The sequence below is a fragment of the Schistocerca americana genome, chromosome X, assembly GCF_021461395.2.
Source record: "Schistocerca americana isolate TAMUIC-IGC-003095 chromosome X, iqSchAmer2.1, whole genome shotgun sequence".
Lineage (NCBI taxonomy): Eukaryota > Metazoa > Arthropoda > Insecta > Orthoptera > Acrididae > Schistocerca > Schistocerca americana.
In genome coordinates this window covers 938,536,423-938,551,798 of record NC_060130.1, presented here as the reverse complement: position 1 = coordinate 938,551,798, position 15,376 = coordinate 938,536,423, and the positions used below count along the sequence as shown (strand labels likewise).

Sequence of the window (15,376 nt, the reverse complement as noted above, 5' to 3'; positions counted from 1 at the left end):
GGTAGTCCATTGTGAGGACAAACTCTGAGATGGCAATGTGTGTGTGTTCCATTTCTGAATAGAGAAGCCAACAAAAGGTGGATTTATATCGATGGGATTTAAACTTTGGCAGTGTTCCTCTACAAATTCTTTGAAATAACATTATCAGAATCTGATAGTGAGCATTGCTGCTAGGAACTGTGTGTGGACATAAAAGTTCTGTTTGATTGTTCTACAGTAAGGCAATAAACAGGACATTTGCGCAACACAGGCCAGTGTTGCACTAATTAGGTCCGTCAAGATCATTTCAGTTCACAGTATTTCAGGAGTTTTAAACGATTGTGATTTTCATATTTAATAGAAGTATATACAGAAAATGAAAGAAAATAATGATTGCTGCAAGATGTTCAGTGTACAGTTAGATTGCCAAAACACTGTAATGGATAAGTTTCCAGTAAAGAGAAATATTACTTTAAACCAAGTTTTTAAGTCTCTGAAAAAGAATGGGCTTGTCTACAAATAAGTATAGAAATATGGCAGAAAATTTAGGTTTTGAAATGCATGAACTGCATTGTAGATTGGGGCTATGGCACAGAGAACATGCAACAGTAGTGTCACACAAAAACTGAGGTCATAATACTGAAATATTCATACAGAAGCAGTCTATCATAATTCAACAATCCACACACCTCAAACTTGTATTATTTAGTTTCCTTAACACTTATTTTGAAAAGACTGAGTATAAATATAATTTCCATTGCACGTCATGCTTCATGAAAATTAATTACTCTCTCTGTTTTTTGATGTTGCCATAGATCCTAATCACTCAAGTGAACATTGTGATTAGTGCCACATGAGAAGTAAATTACTCTATATAAAATATATTTACTATTATTCCACAGGTAATAGATGCAGTTGCTTTATTTATTGAAAATCTAATGGGCAGAAAGTATGTAACACCACCAACATTTGATCTGGAAAAATCATTTGAAGATTCAGACATCACATCACCACTACTGTTTATCCTGTCACCTGGTACTGACCCCACAGAGGAACTAGATAAATTTGCTAAGGGAAAGGATTACACTTCTAAGTTACATGTAGTATCACTTGGAGAAGGACAGGTATGTTATTAAGCAAACTGTACTACTCGACTGCATGAAACTTTTCACTGCTCACTGCTTAATATCTAACGGTTAATATCTGAACAGTTGTGGATCTACCATCCTGTTCCAGCATGGCTTGAATAAGCACGCTTAATATCTGTCTACTACTTGGCAAAAGTTGTGGATAAGTCAAACATGATTAAGGAAAACTGAATATATTTTTTTAAAAGTAGTACAATACTTTATCCTGCCTTCCATACACTTCCTTTATTATTACACTTTCTGAGATGAACCCACTATGATCACACATCTGGTAACATCATAATGGTACAGACACTAGCTATTTCAGACAGTAGGTAGCACCCATTTGTGCAAATTCTGCAGCCTGTGGATATGGTAAATGACATGTAATTCTCACTTATGAGCTAGTTCTGCAGGCTATGGAAGTGAATCTCTGTGGAGTTTGGAAACATATATGATTCCTAGTTACTGACTGAAGGTTTGAGTCATTTTTTTGAATTTTTAAATGAAAGAACATTGCCATTGAAGCAAATAACTGTGTAGAACCTAGGCTGGAATATGTATCTAGTCCATGAGGAAAGTTCACCTCAAGATGTACTCTTCTTACTCAGACCAAATCACATCCTGTCATATTACTTTGCTCATAAATGCTAATCTAAGAGTGTAGGTAAGTGGATCACAATGGATTTAAGAAGAACTGTAAGAAATTTACTGAACTTTGAATTTATCTGTGACGTGTTTGCAAGGCTCATACATCAGAGGCATTCACCTGTGGTACCCTCCAATCATTTCCTGCCATGCAAACAGAGGCAGAAAGTTTGAACAAGGTACAGAAACACCCAAAGTCCAGGAATTTGGTTATTTTTCCTCTCAGCTGTTGGTGTTACAGTAATGTGTGATACCACTGCATAGAATAAATTGGTATTGCTGATTTCAGTATTCTTGTGAAAATGGATGAAGAGGCTTGTTCCAATAGTGATTCAAAGAAAAGACTGAAACACTCTTCCAAATATCAGAGAAACATTATGAAGAAAGCTAAAATCGACAGAGATGAACATTTGGGGTCAACAGAAACATCCGATCTCACGCGTCGGCATTGACCCGTGATGTAAGGGTGTTGTGGTGTGTGACGTCATTACGGCGCGGAGTTTGGTTTGTGAGTGTGGCGTGTTTGTAGATGTTGCCTCGTTGACCTTACCTTAGTAGGAGTTTTAGGGCCTGTAATATATAGTTTACCTTTTTACTGTACTTTTTGTTTTAACGTCATCTATGAGGCTTTTATCAGTTTGCCATTAGATTGTTCAATCTTTATGGTCTATATGTTTTGTCGCTACTCGTTATGTCTAATGAATCAATATTGTTTTTTTCTTTTTTTTTTTTTTTTTATTTGTTTCTTTTTTTTATCTTTTGATTGACCTACACATTGATCTGTAGCGTAGCCCTGAATACGAGGTTAGGTTGGGAGTTTTTTTTTGGCGGGGGGTGTCAGGGGGGGGCGCAGCCCCCCCCTGCCTGGCCTTGAGTACCACTTGTTTATTATTATCTTTGTTTGCTATCAATGTTAGCAGATTGTTCTTATGAAACCTTTGTGTGTGTTGTTTTTCTATGTGTTTTCGTCTTTGTGATACGTATGCAACGTTTCTATATCCGCCATATTGGAATTGTCGTTTCCGCTATATTTGTGACGTCATGGGTCAAAGCCGATGGGTTAGATCGGACGCTTCCGTATTTCCAACATTTGTATTATAGAGTTGAATGAGTTCTGAAAGAGATGGCAGAAGAAGACTGCAGGTGTCAAAGAGATTGTTTTAGTGTTATTTCAGGAGCCAATAGAAACCTTGTCTTGATATATTTTCTCAATGTCGAATGCAAGAATGACCAGGAGCTTTGTCCGCAAATACAAATCATAGCTAGTGATTTTAACAGACATCATCCAAGAAAGTTACTACACACATACTTATGACCACTGAATATCTCTGTGTGTACATTGAATACCTATTCATTATAAATTATTATTCTTCCACCAATTAAATGCAGCCTTTTTGTTTGCCGTAATTTACTTCCAATCGATAAATTATTCATTTATGTTGGTTTGGTAAAGTCAACTGTCTAATGAAATACATTTTATACTACTACAAAATTATTGTTTTTCTCTTTTTTTATTATTTTCTGTTAAGATGATAGTTTGGTTATTCGATTGGTCAGTCATTAGCTGATTTGAAACTCTGCAGGAGCAGTGAAAATTCATTATGATTACCTGATGTGCTGACATAAATCTCAAGGCAAAACAATACCAACAATAATCTACAAAGCTCCACACATTATGCTTATTAGCAAAGAACACACAAACAATAAGTTTAACAAAAATATTCATCTCTGTGTTCTAAAATTGATTCTACACTTTATTTTTCAGGAAGATGCTGTAAAAAATTTGCTTACATTTGCTCAGGAAGGAGGAGAATGGGTGTGTTTACAGAACTGCCACTTAGCAGTTCCATGGATGAACACTTTGGAAAATATATGGGAAAACATAAGCAGTGAAAATACAAAACACAGTTTTAGATTATGGCTCACAAGCTACTCAACAAAAAAGGTACTCTTACATCAGTGAATATTATTGGAAACCACATAATATGTTATGTGCTGCAAAGCTGTTTACCTCATACTTGATGGGTCTCTACGTGTTTCCAATTTTTGGGTTTAATTTCTGTGTACTCTGTACATGTGTGTACCCTTCCTAGGTTGACAAAATGCTAATAATACCTTATCCAAGCACAAGGAGAAGCTGTAACTTTTATACTAGTTAACTCACACATATTGATTAATGCCATATGACTGCTTAATGTTATTTGTGTATGAATAACTACTAACAAACCATTTCTGAAAAATATAGATGATCCACTGACATAATATGATTCTGCCATAAGATTTTGTGGAAATTGCTTTTCAGCAAATGCCTTCATTTTTGTACAGAATTGCATCACTGTATTATCTATAATGTGTTTAAAAAATATTTGACCACCTGATTCCAAATACTGCAGTCATGCAATCACACTGATTTCATTTTTCAAAATTTGAAGTAGCCTAAACAGGTACTAACAAACAGTTGAAATTGTGTGCCAGACAAGGTCTAAAACCTGTCATAGATAGTGCAGAGAGAGTTATGCAATCCACATGCACCTTACAGAATTACTCAGATCTTCAGTTTACCTCACCACACCTTCCACAATTCACAGAGGCTCTCTTATTGTGCCACTGGGCCAGGCCCTCTGGAAGAAAGGTTGTAGAACAGAGTTTGACTTAACCACAGTCCTACTGGCTGCACTTCAGTAGACTGTAGGAAAAGATCCGTTTCAGTCAACAAGATAATTGGTGGCTGTTGCAAAACTGAAAACTAATCACTGTTCATACAGTGTTTGCAACCTAGCCACCAGAGATGTTGTGAAATACAGTGTCAGATGTTGTTATCAATGTTTTTTGAAAGACAGACTTTACTTTGGGGGTTGATTGAAGTTGTGTATAAATAAGTGTGATTACTGTTCTGAAAACTTTACTGGGGCTTTTAAGATTCATGATTTGTTGGTTAACAGCTTACCATTTAACTGAGATGTTCATTATGGACAAAAATACATTGCAAAACAGTGTGTAGGTAGTATGTGTAATGTATTCTGAATGTTATTGTGTTAATTCCATAATTGTAGTCAGTAACTAATTCTGCTTAATTATAATGAATGCATATGCTTCAGGACGTTCATCCAACTGTTCTCATAACTGTCTCATTGACCCCGATGTGATTAGTGAACCATTAGTTATTGACTGTATATTTTAGTGCAGTTATGACCATATATTTTTAATGCTGCGAGGTCAATTAGAAACAGAAGGGAGTGAAAAACCTGCAGTTTCATGCCTCACTGTAGATTTTCATTTTGGTCTCATAAATCAACTCTATGTACTGAACAAGTGGAAGCAAGGTTTCCCTGTTTGGAAATCATAGCTGAATTTATGAAATTTTCTCTGGTGGTGAGTCACCTAGATCATCACTACACTGCTAAGGTAGAAGACATTATTGTGGCATGTCCAGAAACTGATAGTTACCTCAAGTTTAAATCTGAGCCAAATCAATGTAGTTCCACATCTGAGAAGCAGCAGATATAGCAAGTATTTACCCAACAAGATAGAAAACCTCAATTCCTGTGACATCTTTGAAGCATATCAAACATGGGAACTTTCTGTACTCTACTCATAATGCTCTGGGCTGGCTGACTTCTGGCATAAGTGTGGACAGTAATCACAACTCAGGCTGAGGTAATATTGGACACTGTAGCAGAGATAGTTGATTGCATTCATAATGCACTCTCTCTGCCATCCATCAGCACTGCAGTGACAACACACAGCAACACTGTACGACCTCCCAATATTATAGAATCAGACTATGAATGCCCATCCAATAAGGTAGATTCTGTAGCTGCACAACTGAGGGAGCTGCTCACTCATTACGGTGCAAGCTTCTGTACAAGAAATATCCCCAGTGTTCCAGTACTCATTTAGGAGTCAATTTGCTGACATCCAGCGATACAGATCAGTCATCTGTGACTTTTTGGTTCCACAGAATGTTTGAGGATCTAGCAAGAAAATATGTATCACCTTGTGCATATCTGAAAGCAAACAGCATCGAGACATAGATGCATCCTCTTGCCAAACAGCCTCTCAGGACCTGTACACAACTGTCAGAAAATCCAGACAGGAATTCCTTGTGAACACCAGTTCAGACTTATGTATTTTTATGGACCCCTCTACAAATATCAACCACTGGCATCATTCTGCCTGTCATCTGACAATGGTTCCTCCATAACTACTTTTGGTACATTATGAATGCAGATTGATTTTATCTTGCAGAATGCTTTTAATTTCAATTTTCTCATCACAGACATCAAAGAGGCTAACTGTTTCATGAACCTTTTGTCACATTGGTAGTTGATAGTTGCAGACACAAGCCAGTTCATAGATGTTGGTTACTGATGGAATCATTTATACAATTGGAGTTTGCCCCTCTTAAGTATCAGTTAAGGCCAGAAGATGGTGTATTGAGTCACCAAAACTGGTTCCAATGCGGTAGAATAACAGCAAATGATGGCTGTAGTTGTTTAATTTTATTATATGGTGATGATGAAGGCCATACCTAAATAGTAAGTGGCTCTGTCAGCTTTACATGTGACTTGCAATCACAGTGACTCCCACACATTCTACCATAAACCATAATTGGCATAAGTCAATGTAGTTATACAGTCTATACTGGCAAGTAAATTGATCTCCTTGACAGGGCTCTTGCCCAGCAAGTGGCTGCTGCCATAGGTTAATTAGTTTACAAGTGACTCATACAATTTTTGTTGTTGATGTTTCACTGAGTCACTTGAAATTTTGACAGGGGTCACATTGAGCCTCTTCCATGGAACTATATAAGCAATGCAGAAAATATAAGACATTTTCTGAACAGAAGAAAGAATTTGTTCTCTTCAGGCACAATTAATTTCTCATTAAATGTGACTTTAATGGGGAAAAACGGCTATGAGAAATGGATGAAGGTAATATACAAAATTAAAAAGGGAACAGTTCTGCAACACTCTTGAGTGTTTTACTGAACAGTGATATTGGTTTGTTACTTGAGATAAGAGAGAAAACCTGTGTCTAGATGAAGGTGAAACTGAGTTATAGTAGACTGGCATGAATGCTACAAAGCTGGTGTCAGAAACCATACAAAACACTCTAGTGACCAAAAGTTAAGCACATTCAGAAAAAAAAAAGAAAACTTGTAGAATGAAAATGAAGCCCCTAATGTAAGCGACTCTCACAGTTTTCCCATAACCTGACATTGTTCTGTCTATAAAGGATAGACATAATGTTGACATTAAAAATTCACGTGGTTCAGTGCATATGAAAAGCAGTACATTAGAATCATAAGGTCTCAGTCACATTATCACTTACCATATGAGCAATATAATATTTTATTGATGCTTATGATGTAATTACATAAAGACACAACTTAAATTTGAAGGTTAGAATTCTCAAATATCTTCAAGCAAGTCACACTCTGACGACAGTATCCTTCCATAGCAGAACCAATACTGAAACTCAATTGAATGTAAAATTCTAGCTACCCATCTGACAGAAAATCTTAAGAAGTTTTCATCTTATGCTAAATCAGTAAGCAAATCAAAGCCATCCATCCAGACACAACCAGTGATTATAATGACACCAACATGGAATATGACAGGGAAAAGTGCAAAACATTTTTTTTTTTAATTGTTTCCTCCTTTCAATCATTGTATGAAGGCTAAAATAACATGTTGTGAAATAAGATAATTTCCTGTCTTCTTGGCCAAGAAAAATGAGCAGTCCACACATTATCAATAACTTGCCAGCAGCCATAAATAGCTTAACAACCAATGAAATTCAGTTTAAGAGAAGCCTAAAGGATTTATTAAATGGTTCAAATGGCTCTGAGCACTATGGGACTTAACTTCTAAGGTCATCAGTCCCCTAGAACTTAGAACTACTTAAACCTAACTAACCTAAGGACATCACACACATCCATGCCCGAGGCAGGATTCGAACCTGCGACCGTAGCAGTCGCGCGGTTCCAGACTGTAGCGCCTTTAACCGCTTGGCCACTCCGGCCGGCTGACGATAGCAGTATGAGTTTACTGTGGACCATAAAATGTTCGAAGTCTTACAATATATCACAAAACAAACGAGAATTGACACAATCAACGAAAGTTATGCAACTACGGCGCGAAAAGTAAAATATGCGAATCTAGGAACACAAATCCGGCACACCCGGTCTCACGCAAAGCAAGTCGGCGTTTACATATAAAAAAAAAAAGTGCGAATTCGCACAGATTTTTTTTTCTTTGTGATTCTGCGACAACGTCTACACTGTTCGAGAATCACTGATTTTATGTTTATTCATACAATATTCAGTGTCATCTCCCCGGGATTGGAGTGACTCCTTACCCTCTCCCTTAAAACTCACTTCCTTTCGTCTTCCCCTCTCCTTCCCTCTTTCCTGATGAGGCAACAGTTTGTTGCGAAAGCTTGAATTTTGTGTATATGTTTGTGTTTGTTTGTGTGTCTGTCGACCTGCCAGCGCTTTCGTTCGGTAAGTCACCTCATCTTTGTTTTTATATATATATATATATATATATATATATATATATATATATATATATATATATATATATATATAACTTCTGCACAATTTCAGTGCAGTAATGTGTTCATTGTAAATGTGTGTGTGTGTGTGTGTGTGTGTGTGTGTGTGTGTGTGTGTGTGTAAGTACAATCTAACTTCTGCACCATTTCAGTGCAGTAATGTGTTCATTGTAAATAACTATTATAGTAGTTGTATTACATGTCTATTACCTTATAAATAAATAAAAAACTTTTTTATTTTAAATTCAGTGCATTAGTATTTGTAAAATGACTCTTTCATATAGTGTTCATTAAAAAAATGACAATCATTCCACTTGGGACCTGTGGAATGGTACATTAGCTTATTTGTTTTAGTTGTAAATATTTGTCATGTATTGTTGTTTTTCTGACATGTTCCACATCCTGGAGGGCCTCCTCACTACGGATCAAGTGGAATGAAGTAAATCTAATCTAATCTAATCTAATGTTGTGGTTCAACAGCCAAGACGAAAGCTGGCAACCTGAAGATGTTTTAAGAATGAAACTGGTCATAGCCCAACAAATGTGTAATAATATAGCTGAGTTAGTTTCCATTAATCATTAAAATTAATGCCACTTAAACTGTGGTGCTCAATATGATCAAGAAATATAGACTTTGACAAGTTGCACTGACTGAAAAAATGTGTAATAATATTGCTGTGACTTTTGCTAATTTGGGAGTGGGTGATTAGTACTTACTCTATAAATATAAATAAGAGACAAAGGTGCATGTAGCTAAGTCCCTTGTACTGAATATATAGGTGCCATCATCATGCAAAACATGACCCCCATAATTACTAATACACAAGGACATTCTTTTTAGATAGTAATCAGTATTCAGGCATACAGTTTTAAAAGAGACTGCAGTGATGGAAAGGCTCCAACAAATTCCTTAAGAAGTTTCTGAAAAGTTACTTAAGCTTAATTCATCATAACATTAGGAAATGGAGAAGCAAATAAGATAAGCTTCTTTTTGTGAAGAAGTTTTAAGATAGTCTGAAAATGATTTTTGTCCCTGTCTGAAAACCTTATAAACACAAACTTAGAAATATTAAGTGTTAGTGGTTCTGCAGAACCTCCTTTCACCTTTAGGGCAAATATGGAAGAGGGTTAAATTGCCACTTATATTCCTGGACCCATTTTTTATTTTGCAAAATGTGATGACACAAATTTATTTTCTTTCTTCCAGATGAGGTTATTATTTAACACTTGTCATACTTCAGTTCCCAGTTTTATAAATCAATTCAATTTGTTAGATTCAGTATTTTTTCAATGATCCAACAGAGAAGAATAGAATTGTTACTGTAATTAACTGGTGATTCATTCTTACGTAACACATCCTCAGCCCTCCAGTTGATGTGTTGATCCAGTCATGTGTAGGCAATCATGATTACTGTCAACTTTGAATTAAACTTTTTCAGAGATTCTGAATTAGTAGTTGGACTCTTTTAGCTGCTTTAGCCTGGAGCACCTAATCCTAAATATTTCAGTTTTTCTAAAACTATCTATAACATGTGTGAAACATAGTTAAATTTGACTCTTTAACATCACTGATAACAGCTGGAGAATTTACAATAGTTCTGCATCAAAAAAACATGTCCCACACTGACTCCTACTGCCATGTAGCAGTACTATTGAGCTGCTTCTGGAATACTGTTTATTCCTCACTTTTACTGTCCCTGTTAATACATACTGATAAAATGGGACTGCTCTGTCAAATGGGCACATAAAATTCCTCTTTAAAAATCATTTTCCTTGTAGCAGTAAACAAACCGAAACTTTCCACTGACACTGGGCATCACATCAAAGATGTGATGTTCACTATTTGTATGGGCTCACTCCAACTATATGATGCAAAAAAATAATTGCAAATATCTCCTCAAATGTCAGAAAAAATATGCCTGATGATTTTTAGGAGAGACACCCTGTACATAATGTAGGAAGTCCGACAAATTATATGACATTGCATGTGTTATGAGTCTGTAGATATAAGATGCATGTTAATTAACAAATAGATTGAACCCCAGATCTCAAATATTTCACAAAGATTGTATGTTTTAATGTTTTCAGCATTCACAAACTGAATCACAGCCAAAAGTCAAGTACAGTGGTTACTATAACCCTGTTGCATCCCTATACCATCTGTCAGTGTTCATATACTTCTCATAGCTAAGTTGAAATGCTTCATATGCCTACTTTCTTTGTGTTGTACATGAACAAAATAGCAGCTACATAAAACAAAACTGTTATGATTCATCAACACAGTTTCGATTACAAATGATCTATCACATATTTAAAATTTGATAAAATTATTTTTCAATGTTTACAGTTTTCACAAGCAATTCTGCAGAAGAGTGTAAAGATTGTCAATGAGACTCCAGCAGTACTGAAGGAAAAATTACTTCATTCATTCATATCAGGAATAATTAAGGAACCAGAGTTCTTCAATGGATGCAAGGGAAAGGACAAAGAGTTCAGAAGACTTTTATATTCATTATGTTTTTTCCATGCTGTTATACAAGAAAGGCGGAAATATGGTGCTATTGGATGGAACAGACCATATAATTTCAATGAATCAGATCTGAATATTTCAATCAGACAGCTTCAGGTTATTACAAACTAAATAATTAGCAATATTAAAGTAACTCACTGGCACTGATTTATGCACCATAAATGTAAGCCACAATTAAGTTAGAAATACACACAAGGGACATCTTTAGAAAAACTATATCATTTTTCCATTTAATTTATTCATTTTTAACACAATCTTTTGTTGTCTTACCATATGTAATGTTCATGTCTGATTTTGTTTTATGTTTATAACTTTCTCATGAACTTTGCCTTGTTTTTCATTATAGTACAAGACTATTCTAATACAGTATTATTGATAAATGTCTCCAAAGTATCCTAAAATTTACTACAGACCTCCATCTTCTCCACCTCAAAAGTAAATAAATAGATAAATAAAACACATCTGTGGATCATCTTCTGAGTTATGCAGAAATAATTCAAATTCTTCATTTTTTCAAGTGGCTTATGGAAGACCCTTGATAAGATTTCTAAAGAATATTTTGTTAACAGGCATGGTCATTCATGGGATTCAAAACAATTCCGACTGAATGTTTCTTTCACTTTTTAGATAAAAAGTGGATATTAGATGTTTTGGTGAGGCTTCGTCATAAAATAGTGAACAGGTTGTAAGATAATATGTATTGGTAGAAGGCCCAGCCATCTACATTTAGATCTTAAATTCTTGAGGGCATGAAAGTATTGTTTGGCAGTGGTGGTGATGGTCCAGCCACCCAGATTGAGCAGCACTGGGGAATTCCTAACCCAGTGGTGGTTAGGGAGTTGATATAAATGACTGGTCAGTGCAGATACAAGGAGGGCAATTCCATGCTCATTAAGGGACCAGTGGCAGGCAGGATGCTTGGACAGCAATAAGAACTGAGACTTTTGTTACTTTAAAAAGTGAAGGAATATTCAAACATTAAAGACTAAATAGTAATTCAACTGTTCATCATAAAACTAATGTGAGTACAGCAAAATCACTAAGCAGCCATAATGCTTCTATTGTAATACTAATACCTGTGATATCTCTGATAATATGTAAATTAGCGGTTCTAGGCGCTACAGTTTGGAACCGCGAGACCGCTATGGTCGCAGGTTCGAATCCTGCCTCGGGCATGGATGTGTGTGATGTCCTTAGGTTAGTTAGGTTTAAGTAGTTCTGAGTTCTAGGGGACTGATGACCTCAGAAGTTAAGTCCCATAGTGCTCAGAGCCATTTGAACCATTTTTTTGTAAATTAGCTTTTGAATGGAAGCAAATCATGTGAGAATCACATAAAGTTTAATCATAAGTAAGCATTACATGTGATCTCTTCAGATATCATATCACACCATAGTGTTGCACTCTAGCTATTGGTTGTGAATGCTACACAGCCAGAATCATTAAAGTATTAGTTATAACATAGATTTATTGCAGACGAATGACAGATCATCATGCCCTCCACATGAACACAGTGAATTCAGCATGATACTTTTGTCATCAATCATCCATGCATTTCTTTAATACCATACTGTGTGGAAGTACATTATTAATTATTTATATGAAATTATTGCATGAAATATGTGTTGTCTGGTACCACTCAAACCAGAAAGAACTGAACATCATATAATGTAAACAGTTTTATTGTAACAGTATAAGGCAAAATTAGGTGATTCATTTTATTAAGAATTCCATTTTATGATGCATTCAATTTTATTAAGACTTAGAGTTAAGAAGGGAGGCAGACTGTAGCCTCCATTGGCATGGTAATGTATGCTGTCAACTGTCTTATTGGCACTGAGTGGTACTGATGGGGTGTCTGGAGGCCAGCTGGGAACCAGGGGACCATGTGAAAGAGGGAGTTCATGCTACACTGGTAAAGATGCAGTCACATTTGGGGAGTTGTAGGAACAGTTTTCAAGTGCTGGTTTAACTTAGATGGCATGCAGTTGCTTTAGATACTATAACAATTGTTGCGACTCTGAAAGTAATCATATGATGTGGCTTTTAGCCAAAACTCTGTAGTTGAGATATGCTGTTGAGTTGAGCTCTATGTACAGTTAGTATTGGAGAATCTGATATATTTTCTGATTAAAACACTATACCTAGCTTCACTGAGAGATTTATTGTATTATTAATTATTTAAATAATTTTACACAGGACCACCACTTTCACTTATTTCAAAGAGCTTCTGAGTGATTAAACCATGCATGGTCAACTACATCATTTAATTGTGACATCACCTGATATCATTTATTTTATGTAATGCAATCAGCTGCACTATATGTTATTCATTATTCAGAATGACTAGCTAATGTCTGGTAAATTAGACTGTAAGGTCGCTGACAGCTGATGTATATTACACAGTTAAGCAACTGGAGGGTATTAAAGCCAATGTATCTGGATCAACCTCTATGACAATAGTGAGCCAAATATCTAATCTGAGCCACATGTTTCCCAATACCAGTCTTTATCACATTATTTCGTGGTAAGTCATAAATGGTTTGTCTCATCTGGGATAGCTAAATGTGATCTTAACTTTTCTCATTCATGCCACTCTTTTCACTGGTATGTTGCATGGTGCATTCTCATTGTAGAATGTGATCCCATGAAGCCACAAATTCAATCAATTCTCTTAAATTGATTCAACATTTTTATAGAAGTATGCTCCAGCTCAGCAAATTGTACCCACTATCCTAACTTCTGCAAATGCAGTTATGATAGTTTGGTCACTTATAGCAAATAAAAGGCTCCATATTCTTTTGTTTATTTACCGAGTGATCAAAAAGTCAGTATAAATTTGAAAACTTAATAAGCCACGGAATAATGGAGATAGAGAGGTAAAAATTGACACATATGCTTGGAATGACATGGGGTTTTATTGGAACCAAAAAAGAAAAATACAAAGTTCACAAAATGTCCAACAGATGGCGCTGGACAGCAAAACGTCAGTGACTGCACATGACAATCGTGTATAAAAGGAACTGTAATGAGAGAGAGAATGAGATGCACCAGCAGTCGCAGCGTGCTGACATTACCTGAAAAGGCACTTTTAGTTAAGCTGTATTATCACAATTTGGAATTTGCTAGTTCAGCATTATGATCCTATCGCCATAGGAAGGGGATTCGAATGGGTAAAGGTCCATTGACAAATGCAGCTGTGGCGAGAATGATTTCAAAGTTCAAAGCCACGGGTTGTTTAGATGATAGACCCCATAGGGGCTGACTGAGCACAAGGCGTAATGCTGCTGAGACAGTTCAGGAAGAAATGGAGATGGTAGCAGGTTCGTCTATGCATGGGGACGTCAGCACTTGTGTAGTCGCTCATCGCACCGGCATTCCATACACTACTGTTTGGTTGGCACTTACGCATACCCTCTGATGCTATCTGTACAAAATCCATCAGCATCATGAACTGTTACCTGGCAATTTAGTGAAGCAGAGGGCATTTGCGGTGTGGGTGTTTCAAAAGATGGCGGAAGATGACGATTGGTTGAGTAACGTGTTGTGGACTGACGAAGCTCATTTCATGCTCCGAGGGTCTGTTAATGCCCACAACTGCAGAATTTGGGCTACCGAAAATCCTAGAACTGTCGTTGAAACTCCATTGCATGACAAGAAAGTCACGGTATGGGTTGTATTTACGACATCTACTGTTATCAGGCCTTTTTTCTTCGAGGAAATGCATGATTCTGGTTTTGTAACTGCTACCGTGATGGGTGAGAGGTACGACGATATGTTACAGAATCGCATCATCCGCAGCCTGGCTGATAAACACCTGCTGGAACGTACAATGTTTATGCAGGATGGTGCTCCACCCCATATCACTAGATGTGTGAAAGATCTCTTGCGCAAGTCATTTGGTGATGATCATGTGCTCAGCCGCCACTTTTGTCATGCTTGGCCTCCCAGGTCCCCAGACTTCAGTCCATGCAGTTATTGGCTTTGGGATTACCTGAAGTCGCAAGTGTATCATGATTGACCGACATCTCTAGGAATGCTGAAAGACAACATCCGACGCCAATGCCTCACCATAACTCCGGACATGCTTTACAGTGCTGTTCACATCATTATTCCTCGACTACAGCTATTGTTGAGGAATGATGGTGGACATATTGAGCATTTCCTGTAAAGAACATCATCTTTGCTTTGTCTTACTTTGTTATGCTAATTATTGCCATTCTGATCAGATGAAGCACCACCTGTTGGACATTTTTTGAACTTTTGTATTTTTTTGGTTATAATAAAACCCCATGTCATTCCAAGCATGTGTGTCAATTTGTGCCTCTCTACCTACATTATTCCGTGATTTATTCAGTTTTCAAATTTATACTGATTTTTTGATCACCTGGTACATTATGGATTTTGTTGGTGGAGTTTTGTAAATAATGATTCAGATAATGACTGACAATTGGTCTCTAGATTAAATTGGTAGAACCACATGAGAATGACTATCAGTGCTAAGGTGTCAGGATTGCAGCTGTCAAGCATCAT

The 15,376-nt window shown here is 36.5% G+C and overlaps 1 protein-coding gene across 1 annotated transcript in view; it reads left to right on the top strand.

Annotated features, from left to right (window-relative positions):
* Positions 1-15,376, top strand: part of LOC124556412 (dynein axonemal heavy chain 7-like) — a 746,268-nt gene that overhangs the window by 640,870 nt on the left and 90,022 nt on the right. The window contains exons 27-29 of the mRNA XM_047130371.1: positions 882-1,103; positions 3,520-3,699; positions 10,663-10,941. Of these exons, the coding sequence (XP_046986327.1) occupies positions 882-1,103; positions 3,520-3,699; positions 10,663-10,941 (681 nt within the window). The remainder of the gene's footprint in view (positions 1-881; positions 1,104-3,519; positions 3,700-10,662; positions 10,942-15,376) is intronic.